The sequence below is a fragment of the Pituophis catenifer genome, unplaced genomic scaffold, assembly GCF_029215685.1.
Source record: "Pituophis catenifer annectens isolate HBS135680 unplaced genomic scaffold, rPitCat1.0.hap2 SCAF_2, whole genome shotgun sequence".
Classification (NCBI taxonomy): domain Eukaryota; kingdom Metazoa; phylum Chordata; class Lepidosauria; order Squamata; family Colubridae; genus Pituophis; species Pituophis catenifer.
The window spans coordinates 125,555,233-125,574,666 of NW_027256882.1; the positions used below are offsets into that span (position 1 = coordinate 125,555,233).

General features: G+C 36.7%; 1 protein-coding gene across 4 annotated transcripts; it reads left to right on the forward strand.

The window, feature by feature from the left end:
- The first annotated feature begins 225 nt into the window (after window positions 1-225).
- LOC139312562 (cytochrome P450 2C14-like) lies at window positions 226-14,447 on the forward strand. Of its 4 annotated transcripts, none has more exons than XM_070937460.1 (10): window positions 226-476; window positions 5,334-5,496; window positions 6,675-6,824; window positions 8,297-8,457; window positions 8,973-9,149; window positions 10,186-10,327; window positions 11,421-11,608; window positions 11,887-12,028; window positions 12,156-12,268; window positions 13,511-14,444. In XM_070937460.1, the coding sequence occupies exons 1-10, from the start codon at window positions 303-305 to the stop codon at window positions 14,171-14,173; spliced, it is 2,073 nt and encodes a 690-aa protein (XP_070793561.1). In that variant the 5' UTR covers window positions 226-302; the 3' UTR covers window positions 14,174-14,444. The 4 variants fall into 4 exon arrangements, with proteins under 4 accessions (XP_070793561.1, XP_070793563.1, XP_070793562.1 ...); XM_070937462.1 differs by having other exon boundaries at window positions 13,525-13,605; XM_070937461.1 differs by lacking the exon at window positions 11,887-12,028 and having other exon boundaries at window positions 13,525-14,447.
- Window positions 14,448-19,434: the final 4,987 nt, after the last annotated feature.

A 19,434-nucleotide genomic window follows, 5' to 3' on the forward strand; every position in this document is an offset into this window, starting at 1 on the left:
CTTGGATAGTTATATAAAAGGCAAATGTCCATGTTTTCAACCCAATTTATATATACTCCATATTGTTGCATCAAATGTACAAAAACAAGAACTTATTTGAACCCAGAGTCCAAAGGTAGAGATGTTAGTAAATAATTACCCTGCATTGATAGCAATAAAAGAACACATTGATTTAAAAAAAAAGGATTAGAGAAAATACGTTAGTTAAATGTGATTGGGGCTCCAGTTAGATTTCTTCTGTCAATCTTGTCTCATTTAAACAGTTTCTAGGCATTTTGAAAAGGAAAAGAACTCAGAAGAGGATGGAGCTGACATGGACAGGAGTTCTGCTTCTTCTCTGTATATTTTTCACCCTTATCTCATCTTTCAAAATGTACAAGAAAAAAGGGCAGCTGCCCCCTGGACCTACTCCATGGCCTATTCTGGGGAACCTCTTTCAGCGAGATGTACTACCTTTGTATAAACATTATCAAAAGGTAAGGCTAGTTAACTATTGTACCTCTTCCAAGTTTCTGATGATTACTTTGAAAGATACCTATACCTTCTTTAATTGTATTAGTTTGATTTACTCTATAAACAACCCATTTTATTTGGGGCTCATGTGTATCTTCAATGTGAATTATAGTATAAAGTCACCTTGTAACAATCTGATAAAACTGCAGTGGAGGTTTCAAAGTTCATTAAAATATATAGTAACAAGAAAAATGTTAGAAAAATAAATCTATGAGCCTCAAATTTGTATCATTTGAATTAGCATCAAATTCACCGAAACCTCCTCATCCTCTAGCTACCCTGTTTGATTCCAGGCTGCTGAAATACAGATACAACTTCTGTCCTAATAAACCTCATCTGGGCTGCAAAAATCAGATGATCACTAGATGCCAACAAAGGCATACAGAAACACAAACTCTTTCCTACAGTATTAGGGAAATCCAGTCCCTTGAAGCCCACTTAGGTTACCAGAGATGGTTTATCTTCATGAATGGTAGCATTTTGTTCCTGTTTCTATCCTTCAAATGGATCAATTATTCTCTTCCATGCAGTTTTTTCATCTGTAACCTTTTTTTTTGTAAAAAAAACAAACGGCCTATTAGTACACTTCTACTTCAGTGACCCTCTGTAATATACGTAATTCCTTCCAATTGTTTGAAGTACTCCTATATATTCTTTCCTTATATCCACTTTCCATTCAGGCTTTTGGGAAATTGATCTACTGTAAATGTTACTGAATGTTATGAAATATGTCAATTTTTCTTTTTGCAATACTTTTGCAATACTCTTAGCTTTTTCACTTCTTTCCTTTTCTTCTGAGTCCATTTTGTCATGGCCTGTCCTTATGGATTTCTTTATTTATAGCAATAGCTCTTAGACTAACATACTGTTTCACAGTGCTTTACAGCCCTCTCTACTGGTTTACAGAGTCAGCATATTGCCCCCAACAATCTGGGTCCTCATTTTACCACCTCAGAAAGATGGAAGGCTGAGTCAACCTTGAGCCAAATTGCAGGCAGCTGGCAGTCAGCAGAAGTAACCTGCAGTACTGCATTCTAACCACTGTGCCACCACAGCTCCTAATGCATGAACCAAATACATCAATGGAAGACTTTTGAGCATTAGAGAAAGATAATTCTTACATTTTGAAAAGTCAGTTCAACCTGTGCCTATTCCTTTTCTGTTTCAATTTTTTATTAGTTTATCAAAATATAAAATACAAAGGAAAATAAAAATAATGGGCAACTAGAGGAAGGAAAAAGTGAAGGGAAGAGAAAATGCGAGGTTAAAGGGGGAAAAAAAAAGCATTGACTTCCAACTCTTTTAAGCACAGTATAAGATAACAAGATTGCATCCTCTTTAACTTTTTTACTTTTGCACATTAGTATACACTAGCCATTTCTATAACAACAAATTTACCTAATCAGCAAAACCAAAATCAAAGTTTCATTTTCTTTCATCATAGGGACAAAATCCAGAATTTATTTCCAAATAAAAGTAACATAATTAAATATATTATCTTCTTTGAACAAAGCAATCAATTTAACCATCTCTGCTTTCTCTTCCTTGCTGTGGAAGTAGTGCAAAGTGCAGAAAAGAGCAACGAAGATGGTCAGGGGACTGGAAGCTAAAACATATGAAGAACAGTTGCAGGAACTGGGTATGTCTAGTTTAATGAAAAGAAGGACCAGGGGAGACATGATAGCAGTGTTCCAATACCTCAGGGGCTGCCACAAAGAAGAGGGAGTCAATCTGTTCTCCAACGCGTCTGAAGGCAGGACAAGAAACAATGGATGGAAACTAATCAAGGAGAGAAGCAACCAAGAAATAAGGAGAAATTTCCTGACAGAACAATTAATCAGTGGAAAAACTTGACTCCAAAAGTTGTGAATGCTCCAACACTGGAAGTTTGTCTAAAGTGGTACAGGGGTGTCAAACTTGCGATGACACATTGTTGTCACATGATGTATCACAACTTCCCCCCCTTTGCTAAACTGGGGATGGACATGGCCAGCACATGATCATCTGGCCTATGGGTCACAAGTTTGACACCCCTGGTATAGGGTTTTCTGCCTGAGCAGGGGGTTGGACTAGAAGACCTTCAAGGTCCCTTCCAACTCTCTGTTTAGTAATATTTCTGTTTGCATTTAATAATCTTTGTAAACTATCACCATTTATATTCAGAAAATTCATTATATCCTTTCAAATTCTTTAACTTTTAAAGGGAAAAAAGCACTTTTTCCCATCCATTTTAAAATGTTAAACTTTTCTATAAAAACATTTCTAAAACCAGTAAGCTCTAATACATCTTTTTAAAAATTTCCTCTTAACATACATACTTTAAAATTTGCTTTCAGTAATATTTCACAAGCTTTAAATATTACTCAAAAATCATATATAAAAGAAAAAACAATTTTCAAACTCATTTATAAACACAAAGCACAAACTGCATTAGAGCTTTCTTTTAATTACATAGATCAAACCAATAAAAACCCAACTAACTCCAATTATTTTATTAAATTTAAATCATTCCCTCCAAATTATCCTTGTAGAATAATTTTTTCCTTTTTTATACATCCATTTTCAGAGGCTAAACTTTTCTTTAAGTTAATACATCTTTTTATTTAATTGCCTCTTTACATAGATACCCTCCAATACACTTTCAGTAATATTTTACAAGCTATAGGAATAACTTAAGCATTAAGCATTTTCAAACCCATTTATATTAAAGCTTTCTTTCAGTTACAAATATCAAACAGGTAAAAATCCATCCTGATTCCAATAGACTCATTAAGTTTAAATCACTCCTTCCAGTTTATCTTCATAGAATAAAACCCTTTTTCTTCTCTGGAATGTCCATCAAGTAATTATAAACTTCTCTTTTTCTCAAGGATTTCTCAACCTTGTTAGTATCAATGATGAAAAAGCCCCAAACTTGTCCTCTTGAAAATTGCAGATTTTCTTGAAACTCTTCTTTCAATTGTGTTGGGAGGTTTATATTAAAACCATCATAATAAAGATTGGTGTCAGATTTATATTCCAAAATTGCAATGGACTCCTTTACATTGTCAGCTACTTGTGAAATTGCCTGCATGGTTTGGTAATTTTCTGCACATAATTGCATCTCTGAAGTAGTTTAAACAGTTTTATTTTAACATCCTTGGAACATAGCTGATCTCTTTTATTTAAGAATTTTTCAAATACATCTCTAATAATTTGTTCCTCCATCTTCTTAACTACTTCTTTAGTCAAAGAGTAGGGCTTTTTTTTATGTCACTTAAAAATTGCTGGCCAATCAGGATTCATAAAAATCAGACAGTTTTAACCACCCACAGCAAAATAGACAAGTCACTTAAAAATGGGAATCTAGAACCACAACTTTCTACTTTTATATTTCGCCATCAAAGTTAGAATATATATAAAGTTTATTTCGTTCATAGACCAGCAAAAGACAACAATCTATTTACAAGAATATTAAAAGGTAATACCAATAGCAATAGTAAATAATAACATCCATAACAATAACATACATTGTATCAAACAGTTTGCATAGTGCCCATATGTACCTGATGGATAAGTGGATAAGTACTTGTATAAATATAGATTCTCTAAAAATTGTTCAAGATATCTATGAAAAATTGGTACAAGAAAACATCTTTAGTCCTGTAACCAAATTTTTCCTTATGGTCTTTGCAGCAGCACAGAATTTTGCTACTGCAAGCGTAGTATCCAGGTTTGTGTCCCGGAGGAGATAGTGTACATTGAAATTGTCTGCCCTCCCTGGTAATCTCTCTAGTAAGGGGAGAATATGAATTGACCTAAAAGCACTGTATAACTCACAGTGCAATAAGATATGTGTGCTATCTTCGACTTCTCCTTTACCACATATACATACTCTGTCCGCTATTGGGGTCTTATTATATCTGTCCTGGAGGAGTGCTGAGGGGAGGATATTAAATCTGGCTCTGAAGAATGCTATTCTATATTTTAAGAAAATCAGGTCCTTTAAATATCCTGATGATTCCCACACATCCTGTTTAATTCTGCTTAATACTGTGGAGAGGCATCCTATTTATTTCTGAATGGAATTCCATGTCTTTTATTCTATTAATGACTATTTGCCTATCTTGGTCAAAGCCTAGGGTTATTAAAAATGTCTGTTTTAAAAAAGATGACTCCACACTTCTTTATTTTAGCTTGCCTTCAGTATATTTCTTCCTTGCTGTTTAACAATAAAGAAATCCCCAAAATGGCACAGATCTTCAAAAAAGAATAACAGGCTGTGGCTAAAGAAAGTCTCTTCTAGCTTAATAAAGATTAATAGTCATTAAACGTGATTAAGAAATGAATTAAGGTGTGTTATCAGTTGGTTATCTTCACCAGAAGTCCCAAGGCCTGTCCTTGACATAGCAAATAATAACTTGACCAACTTTAAGAAGTTCTCATCAAAACAGTTTTCAGTCTTAGTTTTACCTTTGCAACACATAACTTTTTTTGTTAATAGTAAAAATAGAACTTCTGCATTTTAGTCCTTTTGTGCTAGTAAGTTAGAAGTATAACCAAAGCACAATTTTATCTGGAGCAACTCAAGTTATTCTCTGCAAGCTAGGTTCTCCAATCCATAGATACCCATGAAGGCCTATATAACATGGTCAGTCACTCACCAACTAGGAGATAAATGCCATGCATTGGATCATAATCATACTGACGTATTTTGTAGATATTAAAAGTTATTGAAGCTCTGGCAAATTTAAGAAGCATTTCAAAAATACTTTATAATAATTTAACCAAAAATGCTTTGTCACCTAATTAACTGAATTTTCATCTAATTCTACCCTTAGCTTGCTGATAAATATGGACCTGTATTTACTGTCTGGAATGGATCAAAACCAATGATTGCTCTTTGTGGGTACAACATAGTAAAAGATGCTTTAGTAGATCATTCAGAAGAATTTGGTGGGCGAACTAAAATGGCTGCTCATAGGCGAATGTTCCAAAATAAAGGTTGATCCTTTTTCATTTCCTTATTAGTTATTGTTTTTCTTTAATGTTCTGTACAAATTATCTGAACGCCATTAATAATATTGATAGTTGTGAATGATTCACTTGAAATGTCTTGTAAAGATGTAGATTTGATCATGCTTCTTGAAAAAGGAAAAAAATGTTTTTTCACCTTTTCCTTTCCACTAGTCACTTCTCAAGTCTGTTCAGATTGTCATTACATGCAAAATAACAGCAACAACAACAAACAATAACAATAATTTGACCTCTAGATTGGTCCTTTGGGAAGACATACAAAATGGTTTACCAACGAAGACACTTTTTGGCTTATGTTATCCGAATTAATGTTGAATATCAATTTCCTGTACCTTCAAAATAGTTTGGATTTTGAAGAAGCAGGATAGAGAAAATATTGATGCCTTTAAACTTTGATGTTGAAGAAGATTCCAGAGAAGATTCCAGAGAAAACTCTTGAGAATATCATGGATACCCAAGAAAACAAATCATTGAACAAATCAGTCCAAAATTTTCACTCAAAGCAGAAATGACTAGACTCAAATGATCATATTTCAGAAAGATTGTGCAATGGCCTAGCTCTCTAGAGACAGATGTAATTGTGGGAAATGCGATAGGAAGGAGAGATGATGGAATTAGTTACAATGATGACAAGTATATCAAAATCCTCAAGAACTAGGTTGGAGAAAGGTTGTAATGGACAAACTCTATGTGGTTGCTTATAATTGACAGTGACTTGATGATACATACTGGAACAACCAAGTAAGAGAGCAATTGGAAGTTACTTCTTTTTTGTGAACAAAACCTCTACTATACAAAAATACCCGAACTGAAGCAACTCCCATTTTTCTCTGCTTACTGACAATTGCATCTTAGTATAGAATTCTGTCCATGACTGGTCTAGGGACCTGTCCCTATCCATATCACACTTATAGTAACTTGTGACATGATTTCCACAACCTCATTCATTCTTCTCTTAATATGAAAGCACCCAAGAATGAATAGATGAAAACTGTGCAGTTCATCTAATTAGTAATTCAAGCACAAAGGCTTGTTTACTTTAAAAATGGTGTGGGGAAAATTGTAATGTATAATTTTTTTTCCCTTCTGCAAAATTTGAGAACTGATATAACATTGTGATCTGTTTACTGTGTCCTTGGTTTCAGGTCTGACCACTACTGATGAGAAGAAATGGAGGGAACTGCGACGGTTCACACTGTCTACTTTGCGAGATTTTGGGATGGGGAAGAAAAGAATGTCTGAGAGGGTGCAGGAGGAAGCCCTTTGTCTGGTGGAGGAAATGGCTACCACAAAAGGTTAAAAAAAAGAATCTGAAAAGGATTTGTTGTATTATGTGACGTTGCAGGAAAACTAGATTGTAAACTTAAACTCAAATCCTCTGCACTTAAATACACAAAATAAAGAAAAATTTAGATAGGCAGTGAATGCCCCCCCTCCCTTTTATTTTCTCAGTATTGTTCAGAAGCAAAGGGAAAAGTAATAGAGCTGTTTCTCCCTCTTTTCTATCCAATGTCAGCTTTTGGCTTAATAAAATTACAACCTTGCCAAGAAGTACTGAAATCTTACTGTAGCTGCAGCACTGAGAGATCAGAAATACTAGGAAGTTGTTTAATGGAGGTAATTATGGTTTTATAAAATTAGAACTTTGGCCAAAACTAGTGAAATGTTAGGCTGGATGCAGTAACACATATCAAACCAATTCAGAAACCAGCAAAAAACTTAATGGACAGGTAAACTAAGGAAGGTAAGGAACACACACATAAGAATAGGTTCTGTAAAGGACAGAGATCTGTAAGGCAACATGGATTTGAATTAAAGGGCCACAAATAGAATTTATTCAGGGAGTTGAAGCAGCTTTGAAAGCCATCCTTGTGGCCATGTCTCTTCTGGATGGCGCTAAAAAATAAATAGCAAAAAAAGTGTATTGGATTTAAAAAAAAATATTTCGGTATGTTAGAAGGAGAGAGGGATGGAGGTAACAGTGTGCTTGGTTAAAACTTAAAAAAGAAGCAAAAGGTTTCTTGTAAAAATCACTTAAACGTAATGCTATATTAAACTATATTAAACACCAGGCAAAATCAGCAGCCAGCAAAGGTAGATAGGTAATTAAAAGGCAGAAATGAAATGGGGAGTTTGCATGAGGGTGGAGAACTGAAAGGCACCGTGGATCTGAAGTAAGGGGTGCTTACTTTGCTGTTTCCAGAGCGGCTGTGCAGGCCAGATATAATCACACCGCAGGCCAGATCTGGCTCCTGGGCCTTGAGTTTGGCACCTTTGAATATAATCTTTAATGGACAAACCTCTGGAATAAGAAGAGAGAAATAATGGAATGACTAGTAAATGATATTATTTAAAGAAATATAGAAAGAAAACAGGAAAAGAGTGAGTTTAGAAGGAGGAAGGGAGGGTGTGACATGAGAGCTCAGTTAAAACAGAAGGCAGAACCTTTGAAGAGATGAAAACCGGAAGGGACAAGGTGGAAAAAACAGCCATGAGCAGGAAAATGCAAAGGAAGGAGCGAGAAAACACTTCTTGACTGAAGAAGACAGCAATAAGTTTGTGAAGAAATTCTAGTGGTAACAAGGTCAAAGTGGTTACAGGATTTTGATAGTGTGTTTATATTCCATTCTTAGAAAAGAGGGAAAAGAATAATAATTATAATTTCTCTGAACTGAATCACTTTCTTTTGCAGTTTTGAGGTGAGATTTGACAAAGGGAAGATCCACATTCCCACTCATAAACATCTGTGGTCTTTTTTTTCCTTCAGGGCAGCCTTTTGACCCGAGAAGAATTTTTGCAAGTGCTGTTTCTAATGTGATCTGTGCAGTCGTTTTTGGCAATCGATTTGATTACAAAGATAAAACCTTCATAGAGAACCAGAGGATTATTGAGTCTCAACTACGACACTCTGTTAGTTTCTTAGGACTGGTATGTTAATCTACCTGATCCTCTTCTTGTCATGAACCCCCATTTTAATTAGTAGTGTGTTTGTGAGTGCAAATGTCGAAGTCAGAAATGTAAAGATTAGATTTGATGAGCTACTAAGCAGGAGAAGGCAAATCTAGACATCCAAGCATAAATTGGTTGCCAGCAAAATCTCTCCTTTATTTCGTAGGGAACCATTTCCTTCTCTCGTAACTCCTTTTGGCCATGTCAGATTCTGGACAGATATATCTCTTCTTATCATGGAATTGTTAGACAGCCCCCCTATCTTTATGCACACAGCCAGTTTCTATCTTTGTCTCTTGGAGGACTTTGGCCATTTTCACCATTATCCCTTTGTAGAAGAGATAAGGGAGGCTAGGAAAGCAGTGGGAGAATCCCTTGACAGAGTATCAGAGTAACAATATCCGAGTGAAAGCTATTCTCTGAATATTTGGGGTATTAATCCTCCACCATAAAGGTCTAATCAGCTATAGTATTTAATGTGAACTCTATAACAGGTATACAATACATTTCCGAAAATAGTGGAATTCTTTCCTGGGCCACACAAAAACATTTTTGCTGAGATTGACAGTGTCCTTGATTATGTCCGTGAGAATGTGGATTTGCACCAAAAGACATTGGATCCCCAGAACCTGCGTGACTATATCGATTGCTTCCTTCTTAGACTGGAGAAGGTAGGTATAAATACCATATCTGCATAACTGTTTAAATATCTCTATTATGCATCCAAGATGGAACTAGTTCATCGTATATGAAGAAGTATGGAAATATTTATCCATACCCCCCCCCATTCATTGCCATTTGTGGCATATATTACTACTCCAGGTATAATTGTTGCTAAAGGTATCCATTCAATTCTGAAAATTAGGTCAAACAATAGAAATGAACTCTGTTAACTTTAAAACAGCAGAATTCTCCTTCAAAAAATGAGTATAAGTATAAATAAGTATTTTCTTCCCATGCTAATTTAAATTTTAGAAGGTATTTCTTTAGAGATCTACAATCACAATAGGTGATATAAAGATAATTAAGCAGTGTTTTCTAGAATCCTCTTGTAGAAGCAATTTCTATTAGGATTAGTCTGTCAGATGTAACAAATAAATTTCTATGGAACAGATTCAATTCTCTTTTCCAAGCATACACCTTAGGAATTGCTTAGGCCAGCTCCAACAACATTAGTCAAAACTAGAGTATCAATTCTTGTGGTAAATATTTGATGGGTAGATCAGATAGGCAAGCTATTTCTTCCTCTGCATGAAATAGTGATTCCAGAAATACCTTAGAATTGAAGACCTTTTCTATACAGTATATTCTAAAGTCACCCTGGCTGAATTACATTTCCCTTAATTGAAAGAGACACTATGAAGAGTTTCATGAATTAGTTTATTTCAAGGGCCTTGATAGTACAGGGGTTTAGTGCACCCTGTCATTAACACAGCTGCCTGCAATTTCTGCTGGTTCGAATCTCTCCAAGGCTCAAGGTTGACTCAGCCTTCCATCCTTTCTAAGGTAGGTGAAATGAGGACCCAGTTTGTGGGGGCAATAAGCTGACTTTGTATAAAATATACAAAAGGATGAAGGCTATTGCTTAACGCATTGTAAGCCGCCCTGAGTCTCCGGAGAAGGGCGGCATATAAATCAAATTAAAAAAAAAAAAAATTTCAAGTAGAATTTTTTGTTCTTTTGTTTATCTTTCCATTTTATTTTTAGGACCAGTACCCATCTGAGGGTATCTACACTCTTGAAGATCTTGTGATTATTGTGTTTGGACTCTTTATTGCTGGGACAGTAACCACAAGCCACGCTTTGCTTTGCAGCCTTCTAGCGATGGCTAAATTGCCACACATTCAAGGTATAAAAATACCCACAAATATATAAAGGTGTTGGTACTCCTAGGGTTGCCAGTATTAATGCTAAGAAAGTAATGATGGTGTTTAAAGAAAACATATTTTTTAAAGAAAAAAGAAAGTAAAGATGGAATTGACTAAAGTAAACTCATTGCAACTGAATTTCTGCATTTTTCCTAGGAACATTTGGGAAGTGTTTTCCCACTGTCTCCTTATAGATTTTTTTTTTTTTTAGATTTCCCAATCTAGCTAACATGCCCTTAGAACAACTGAATTTCCCATTGAATCTTGAGATTTTATGAAGACAGTTCTAGTGAATTGGTCTTGATTAGATCAGGAAGAGGCAGAAGTGATTACGGAGATTCTCAGTCATCGAGGTCATGGTTGTCCCAAAGGTGCTTTTTCAGGACTTTCTTGTTTTTTTCTTTGAAGATGTTTCACTTCACATCCAAGAAGCTTCTTCAGCTCTGATTGGATGTGGGGAATAGAAGGATTTATATTCCTTGCAGGCACCTGCTCATTTGCATCCTTTTAGAGCAGTGTTTCTCAACCTTGGTAGCTTGAAGATGGGTGGACTTCAACTCCCAGAATCCCCCAGCCAGCAGCACTCAGGTGACCCTGAGGACACAGATAAACCTTCATGTGCCTCAATGACTCTCTAAAACAGTGTTCCTTAACCTTGGTAGCTTGAAGATGGGTGGACTTCAACTCCCAGAATCCCCCAGCCAGCAGCGCTGGGGGGATTCTGGGCTTCTAGGAGTTGAAGTCCACCCATCTTCAAGCTACCAAGGTTAAGGAACACTGTTTTAGAGAGTCATTGAGGCACATGGAGGTTTATCTGCGTCCTCAGGGTCACCTGAGTAGTGCAAATGGTTCCTGTAGACTGCATTTTTTTCTGGATTCTAGATGAATAGATTTCCAGAAAAACAGGAACCATTTTCACTACTCTACTGAGAAATGACTCTGAGGAGGAGCCATTATCCTGACTAGGACTGTCTTCCCTGAATGTGCTTTGGAAGACATATTTCTATTCAAATGACTGCAGGTGCTCAGCATGACAAAGTCTGTCAATCTCATCTCAATCTGTTCTTCTCACAGCTAAAGTGCAACAGGAAATTGATGAGGTGGTGGGTACAAATCGCACTCCAAGCATGGAAGACCGGTTGAAGATGCCTTTCACAAATGCCGTTGTTCATGAGGTTCAGCGATATCAGAAAGGGTCCCTTGAAACCTTTCCAAGGGCAACAACTTGTGACATCAAGTTCCATGGTTACACCATTCCCAAGGTATGGTGATACAAGTATTTAAGAAGGTTCTCTAAGGAAGAAAGGAAAGAACGACTTAGATCCTTGATATGCGGGGCAGTTTGAATAAAAGAGCAATTTATGTATGTAAATTGCTCAAAACATATGTATTGAAAGAAATATTTATTCCTTTCTTCCTCATTCTCCAAGGTTCAGCAGATGGCTAGGTTCTGCATGTTTTTATTTTAGGCAAAGCAAAGGCACTTTCTTTTCCATATGAAATATTATCATCTAGTGACAGTTTCTTCCTCTCCCTCTAGTGTGTGGCTATTGTGCCAGTTTTCTCCTCTGTACATTTTGACCCTCTTCATTGGGAGACTCCAGAGAAGTTCAATCCCAATCATTTTTTGGATGAAAATGGCCAATTCAGGAAAAAGGATGCTTTCATGCCATTCTCAGCAGGTACAAGCCTCTGGAACAGATTGTATTACAAGTTCATATGCTTACCTGATCCACGTTAGTCTTTTATCAGAGACCATTCCAGCAAGTACTTCCTAAATAACCTCTGTTTTCTTCATTGCTGTTGTAGGGAAGAGGGCCTGTCCAGGGGAGGCCCTGGCTAGGATGGAGCTCTTCCTGTTCTTCAGTGCTTTGCTCCAGAATTTCACCTTCTCTCTGGTTGGGGACACCAAAGATACGGATGTAATGTCTTTGTATATGGACTTCAGAAATAATAAATATCCCCTTATACGAGCTGTTAAACGTTCAGTGGACACTTGTGGTCAATAATTAGGAGAAAGAATCTACATTAATAGATACTCAAATAAAGCATGTGGGATGGCTATTACATTTAAAGGCAATCTTAACAATGATGTGGAATAAAAATATAATAATGTTTATAGCAAAGGTAGCTACTCTGACTTCTTATCTGAGTACATACTTTGGCACAATTAACAATACTTCTGAAATTCTTAATAGCTTTTTTTCTTAAGCTAAATTCATCAAACTTTCAATATATAATCTGTACTAGAGATTTAACCATACAAGGGTCTCAGTTAGAAGTATTATTGCAAATTGATGTTGTGGACTAATCTATATTTGAAGGTAACAAGGAAGATCTTGTATTGTACACTTTGGCTAAATGCGAGATTGAGTCATCTTCTGTTGTTATCTAATGGTTGTTTAAAAGACTGACAGACTGAGTATTGTATATGATTGAACTATAATATTTGCTATATCTAATCTCTGCCTACAAAATGGAATTAATCAACAACCCAGTTACATGAATCTTACATAGATACATTATGCAGAATGCCCTCAAGGATATCTTTGTTGTAATTATAGAATTTGGTGATGGTTAAAAACTTTTTGGTGACCAAAATAAAAAAAAATACTCTTCAAAAATATTTCAAATTCAATGTGATTCTTTGAACAAATTGATCTTTGATCTTCTTTTATTCTTTTCTGCTAGCTTTTTAAAATTTGAAATTATTTGAATTAAACCAGGTTGTCCTCAAATCAGAGACCAACTGCATGAAGCCCATATGTTGAATGTTTGAGGGTCTCCACTTCTCTGCCAGAAACCACAGTTTACCCATCATACCATCAACTAGAGTTGCCAGGTGTCCACTATTTGAGCGGACAGTCCACTTTTTTCACATTATGTTCACTATTTTTTTTCACAAAATAGAGGACATTTTTTTTATTCAAAAGCTTTATGATGAAATGGTACGTAATCTAAAGCTGTACAGTCTAAGAGAATAAGGATAGGAGAATCGCGTTTTGTCTTTTTTTCATAAGTTAGAATGAGACAAAGATCGAATATCCATTGAACTCGATTCTCCGAAAAAATTAATGATGAGATTAAAATAAAAATATATTATATATTTTTATAAAATATATTATAAAATTATGTACAGTTCACATTTTTAAAATGTATTGTAGCTTGTGTCTTTCAGTGAGAAAGTGACTGTAGCTGAAATGGCTGAAACTTACCATGGGATCAAACACCATATTTCTTTCCTGGCTCAAGATTGCGGTATTAAGTTAATGAAGCAAATTTTTGATGATTCAGAAATTGTAAAAAAGATGTCTTGTGGAAGAACCAAATCATCAGCTATTGTCAATGAGGTTTTGTATCCTTTTTCTATTGAGTTGGTTCTCAATGATCTTAAAACTGGAATTCCATTTTCTCTCTCCACTGACGCATCAAACAAGGGAAATCGCAAAATGTATCCCGTTGTTGCACAATATTTTACTTGTGAAGAAGGACTGTGTGTGAAAATTTTAGACTTTTATGAGGATTCTTTCGAAGATTCTACATCAATAAAAAATCAGCTGTGTCGAGTTCTTAGTGATAACGAATTGGAAATAAATAATGTTTCAGCTTACTCAGCAGATAATGCATCGGTCAATTATGGAGTGAACAAATCTGTTTACCAAAAATTATTGCTGGAAAATGACAATATTGTAGCTGCTCATTGCAATAATCACATTTTACACAACAGCGCAAAAAATGCATTAAAGCAGTTATCTTTTGATATTGAAAATATAGTGCTGAAGGTTTTGCCGAATTTTCGAATTCTGCAAACAAACGAGAAGAGTTGAAATCATTTTTTGAGTTTTTTGAGTCAGAATTCCATGAAGTTTTGCGCCATGTTCCAACACATTGGTTAAGTTTGTTTAAAGCAGTCGGGGTATCGGACTACTGTTTCCTGGTCTTTGGACTTCTACTGGAAAACAACTATCTGACTCCCTGTGTTGCTTTTGTTCCTTATCCAGCATTTGGATCCCATTTCCCAGTATTCCTTTGCGGGTGGTGGTGGTGGGGTGGATCAATGTAAGAAAATATAAATTAAAAACAATTTAACAGAAATCCCAATTTATGTTTACAAAATAGATAAAGAAGATAAGTATTCCCTGGCAGAGAATCTTTTGCCATGTTCTTCCTGGACAAATATCCAATTTACACCGTATATGCATTTTGTTAACAATTCACATTCATACTATGTACATGTAGAGTATTTTCTACATGGCAGGAAAAATCCAGAGAAATGGAAATAACAAAAGATCAAAGTGCCTAGCTTTTTTTCTAGATAAATCAAATGACTAGTGAGCGGACTGCAGATGTAAGTCCCAATGAAAAATTGACATTGAACCATAGAAACATTATTTCTCGCTGCTCATAGCACTGCAACAAAACAAAACAGATCATGCCAAACCAATCTTATTTCATTCTTCAACATAGTTAGTAGGCTAGCAACATAGTATGGACATAATATACTTAGACTTCAGCAAGGCATTCTACAAAGTAGAAAAATATTATGGATCAACACTGAAGTTGTATTCTGATGGCTTATTAATGAATTTATTTATTTAGCGTATGGCTGGTCACACACAGTATTAAAACACTTCATTTTTACAGGTTAAAAACAATTAAAACAATAAAAAAAGCAGTAAGAAAACCTAAAAGGAAAACAGAAATAACATTTCAAAGTTTAATGTCGAGTTTGGAGATCCAGTCAGTAGCTGCCGTTGTTATGCAGAGGAAGTCCCTAGAATCTCCTGGATACCTTCTGTTAGGGCATTCCCTCACTATATGCTGGATAGTCTGTCGAGGGGCCCCGCAATCACATTGTGCTGAAGGTGTCTTTCCCCATTTATACAGGGAGTCAGCACACACTCCATGAGTTGTTCTAATTCTATTATATGTCACCCATATGTGTCGGGGTAGGCTAAATCCTCGAGGTATACTACTAGGACTGATATGCTCGGAGACATCTTGGGGGGAACAGCTATTCCATGCCTCCATCCACTTTTGTGTGGTGCTCTGATGATCGGCCATCAACTTACGCGCTGTCAAGATTGGTGGATTTCTTGACTTTAATCGGCATCTTAAGAGATCAGGAATTTGGGTAGAGAGGAATTTAACAGGATCTTACTATACTCCCGAATGAGAGCTTCTTGTCGTCATAAGTGCGGGGGGAGTATGTGACTAAGAACTGGTAACCAGTAACTAGATGTAGATTTTATGCATCCAGTAATTAGCCTCATCGTATGGTTAAGTTGAACATAAGTCCTGTATGTGAGCTGTTTATCCATACAGGTGCACAGTATTCCGCTGCAGAGTAGCAAAGCCCGAGGGCTGCACATCGGAGAGTTGGGGCTGAAGCTCCCCAAGTTGTTCCGCATAGTTTTTGTAGGATGTTATTTCTGCTGTTAACCTTGGCAGCCATATTCTGGATATGTTTCTTAAAGGACAGGGTCCTGTCTAAGGTGACCCCCAGGTATTTTGGTGTTGCCTCGTATGGGAGCAGTTTGTTATTTAGGTATACATTGAGTTCTCTTTTTGCCAATTTGTTGTTGAGGTAACTGTTTTACTTACACTTGGGATTAACCTCCATTGGTGGAAGTATGTGCTCAAAGTTGTAAGGTCGGCTGTAAGTATGCATTCTGTAGCTTCGATGTCCTTGTGGCTATATGCTAATGCCAGGTCATCAGCATAAGAGAACGTTTTTGATATCGTGGGTGGTATATCAGAAATGTATAGATTAAATAGAGATGGAGCCAGCACGGAGCCCTGAGGGAGTCCGTTATTCAGGTGAATTAATGAACTGAAATGCCAATACTCAGTTGTGTTAGTAGAAATGACATAGAAAATTAACCTTCCATTGCATAAGAGACAGCAAAGAGAGGGCATGTGGCCACATTTCATAAATTGAGAACTGCAGAAATGAATAAACTTGTCATCAAGCCATGTTAGACTTGACCCCAGGCCCTATTATGTGTGGTCTTGTTTAGCAATGCACATTAGGCAAGACAGGACTTTGTTTCCTAAACCAGGGGTCAGCAACCTGCGGCTCTGGAGCCCCACCAGTATGTGATTTATTGAGCTTTTCAATTCCTGGTAGGCCAACCATGGATAAATCCAAGAAAATAAAAATTTCAGAAGAAAACAGAACATTTAATTCAACGACATAGACTAGTTTTGTGGCCGCTCAAGAAGTAGTCAAGCAAGGGAAGGGTTTTGTGGCTCCTGGGATTTTCTTTTCTGTGGGAAATGGGTCCAAATGGCTCTTTGAGTGTTTAAGATTGCAGACCCCTGCCCTAAACAAACAACCCAATACTCATTTACAGATGGTATTAATGCCATAGAGTTGATATTTAATGGTAGAGCATGTTGTAGTTTGGAAAACACCTATACAGGTAGTCCTCGACTTACAACCACAATTGAGCCCAAAATTTCTGTTGTTAAGTGAGAAATTTGTTAAGTGAGTTTTTCCCCATTTTACAACCTTTCTTGCCACAGTTGTTAAATGAATCAGTGCAGTTGATAAGTTAGTAACCCGGTTGTTAAGTGAATCTCGGTCCTCCACTGACTTTGCGTGACAGAAGGTCGCAGAATGTGATCAAATGAACCAGTTGCCAAGCATCTGAATTTTTTTTTTAATTTTTTATTGAAAATTATTAAAAAATACAGAAAAAAATATAATAATATGGATAGAGTTGCAGAGAGTAATATAATACATATAGAGTTTTAAAGTATCAATTTTTGCCTGGAGAAAGTACAAACTTCCATTAAGCTAACTCATCAAAAGAAAGGAAGGTTTAACCAGAAAAAAAATTCTCAATCGTCATGCAGTACTCCTGGAAGTATTTACCCACGTTCACATTAAGGTTAATATTTTCATTCTTCTTAAGATTTCTTTTTTTGCAGCCAAGCATACCATCTGTCCCAGCTCCTATATAACTCCGATTCTTGTCTATCTCGCAAAAGTCCAGTAAGACCAAGCATCTGAATTTTGATCACATGTTCAGAGGGATGCTGCAAAAGTCGTAACTATGAGAAAATGTTCACATCACATTTTTCAGTCCCGTTGTAACTTTGAATGATCACTAAATGAACTGTTGTAAGTCGAGGACTACCTGCATTTCTAAACTTTGGGTTGATGTACTCAGGTCGATGTGTGTCCTGATTACTATTTACCTTCAGTTTGAATATGATTGGTTAATTCTGAACACAGCCACATCCTTACTTATAAGATGGTGTGCATACCACATTATTCTATCTTTTTATTGTTATTTTGCACCCTAAAAGATTTCAGTTTCTTTAAAATTATACAACTTATATGTTATATTAAAAGTATATAAATAAGGTATATAAAACTATCTGCTAGAAACTCCATGTTGCGTCAGGAAGGGCATCTGGCCAGTAAACACTCAGCTCCATCCAGCTGCCCCAACTCTACTCTGAATTAAGGGATTACATCAGGGGTGTCAAACTTGATTTCATTGAGGGTCACATTGGGGTTGTCTTTGACCATGGGGGACTGGGTAGGCATGGCTGGGGTGGGTGGGGCCAGGTGGGCATAGCTAGCTCAACATTACTCATATCGGGGGTGCCTGTGGTGGCCAGGGTGGGCCTGGGGAATCCAATGTCTCCAGTGGAGGAAGGTGAGACCAGGGAGAGTACCAAATCCTTGTCCTCCTAAGCTCTGTTTTTGGCTGTGACGACCTGCTCCAGCACATCTGGGCTGGGCCAAGGGACCACGGCCCAGTCGTTCGCTGTTTTCAGGGTGGCCCTGCGGGCAAGGTCTGAGTGTCCTGCGGGCCTGATTTGGCCTGCAGGCCTTGCGTTTGACACCCCTGGATTATATGGTCATAAAAAAGAAGTTTTTATATTTATATTAAAGGTGGCAAAAAAATTCTGAAATGTCCTGATTTTTTTACATCTCAAAAACCTGGCATTTTAACAGCGGTGTGTAGACTTTTTATATCCACTGTAGCTATAATCTAATTTTTATGTTTCACAGAAGTACTGCTTGCAAAATCTAGATGAATGATTTCGAAAATCTGTCTAGCTGTAAACATGTGAAAAACATGACCTGGACTTTGTGACTGTGGAACCCTACATCCAGGCAGTGGCAAAAGCAGTGGCTGTTTGGAATCTTGAAAACTTCTCTGCTGGGTTTCTTTGCTCTCAAATTTCAGTAGTAAGTAAATACCAGCAAATGTGGTAGTCAGAGGCAGTCTGAGACCTCTCAGGATATTCTTCAAATATTTTGGATCGCCAGAAGTTTCCAAACTATTAAATGTGCTGTTCTGATCCTTATGAAAGAAATTGAGGAATGTGCTATTGTCACCAAATCAATTATTGTCTGTTTTGGCCAAATCAAAAGTCTTTTTTGGCCATCGCTAAAGCTGGGCACATTCAAAAAGTGAATGTGAATATCGAAAATACAATTTGACCTCTTCCTAAGGACCAAATACTTTTACTGACCTAACAATGTAACAGATGACTCATAACATCCATGAGAGAAGATTCTCCATAAACCAAATTGAGGGATCATCTCTGGCTTGTAAGAAAAGGCCCAGTTCTTTCTCATAAGGGAACATGCAAATAATACTCACGTGATGGAGAATTGGAGTATCTGCAGTGGTGGGTTGCCCCTGGTTCGCACCAGTTCTATAGAACCGGTAATAAAACTGGCAGGAGGCCCTGCCCACTGACCCTGATCTCAGGAAAATGTTTCTGCGTATGCGCAATGCAAGCACGTACGTGGCCCCGTTGCGAACCGGTAGTAAAGATAAGTAGAACCCACCCCTGAGTATCTGGATTGGCTGAACCAAACCAGGCACTAAATGGAGAGTAGCTTCACCAATGAGCTTGTCTTATGGGTGAAAGTGTTAAGGAAACATGAAAATTAGTGAAGCAGGACAGAGTCTGTTTCAAAGTAAAATTAGTTTAAATTAATTTAACTAATTAAATTAGTTAAAATTAATTTTCTGCGAACAGTAAAACCTAACCTACCTTGAGGTGGTTTTGAAATTCCATCAATCAATTTTTCAGTACTAGACTTGGATATAAA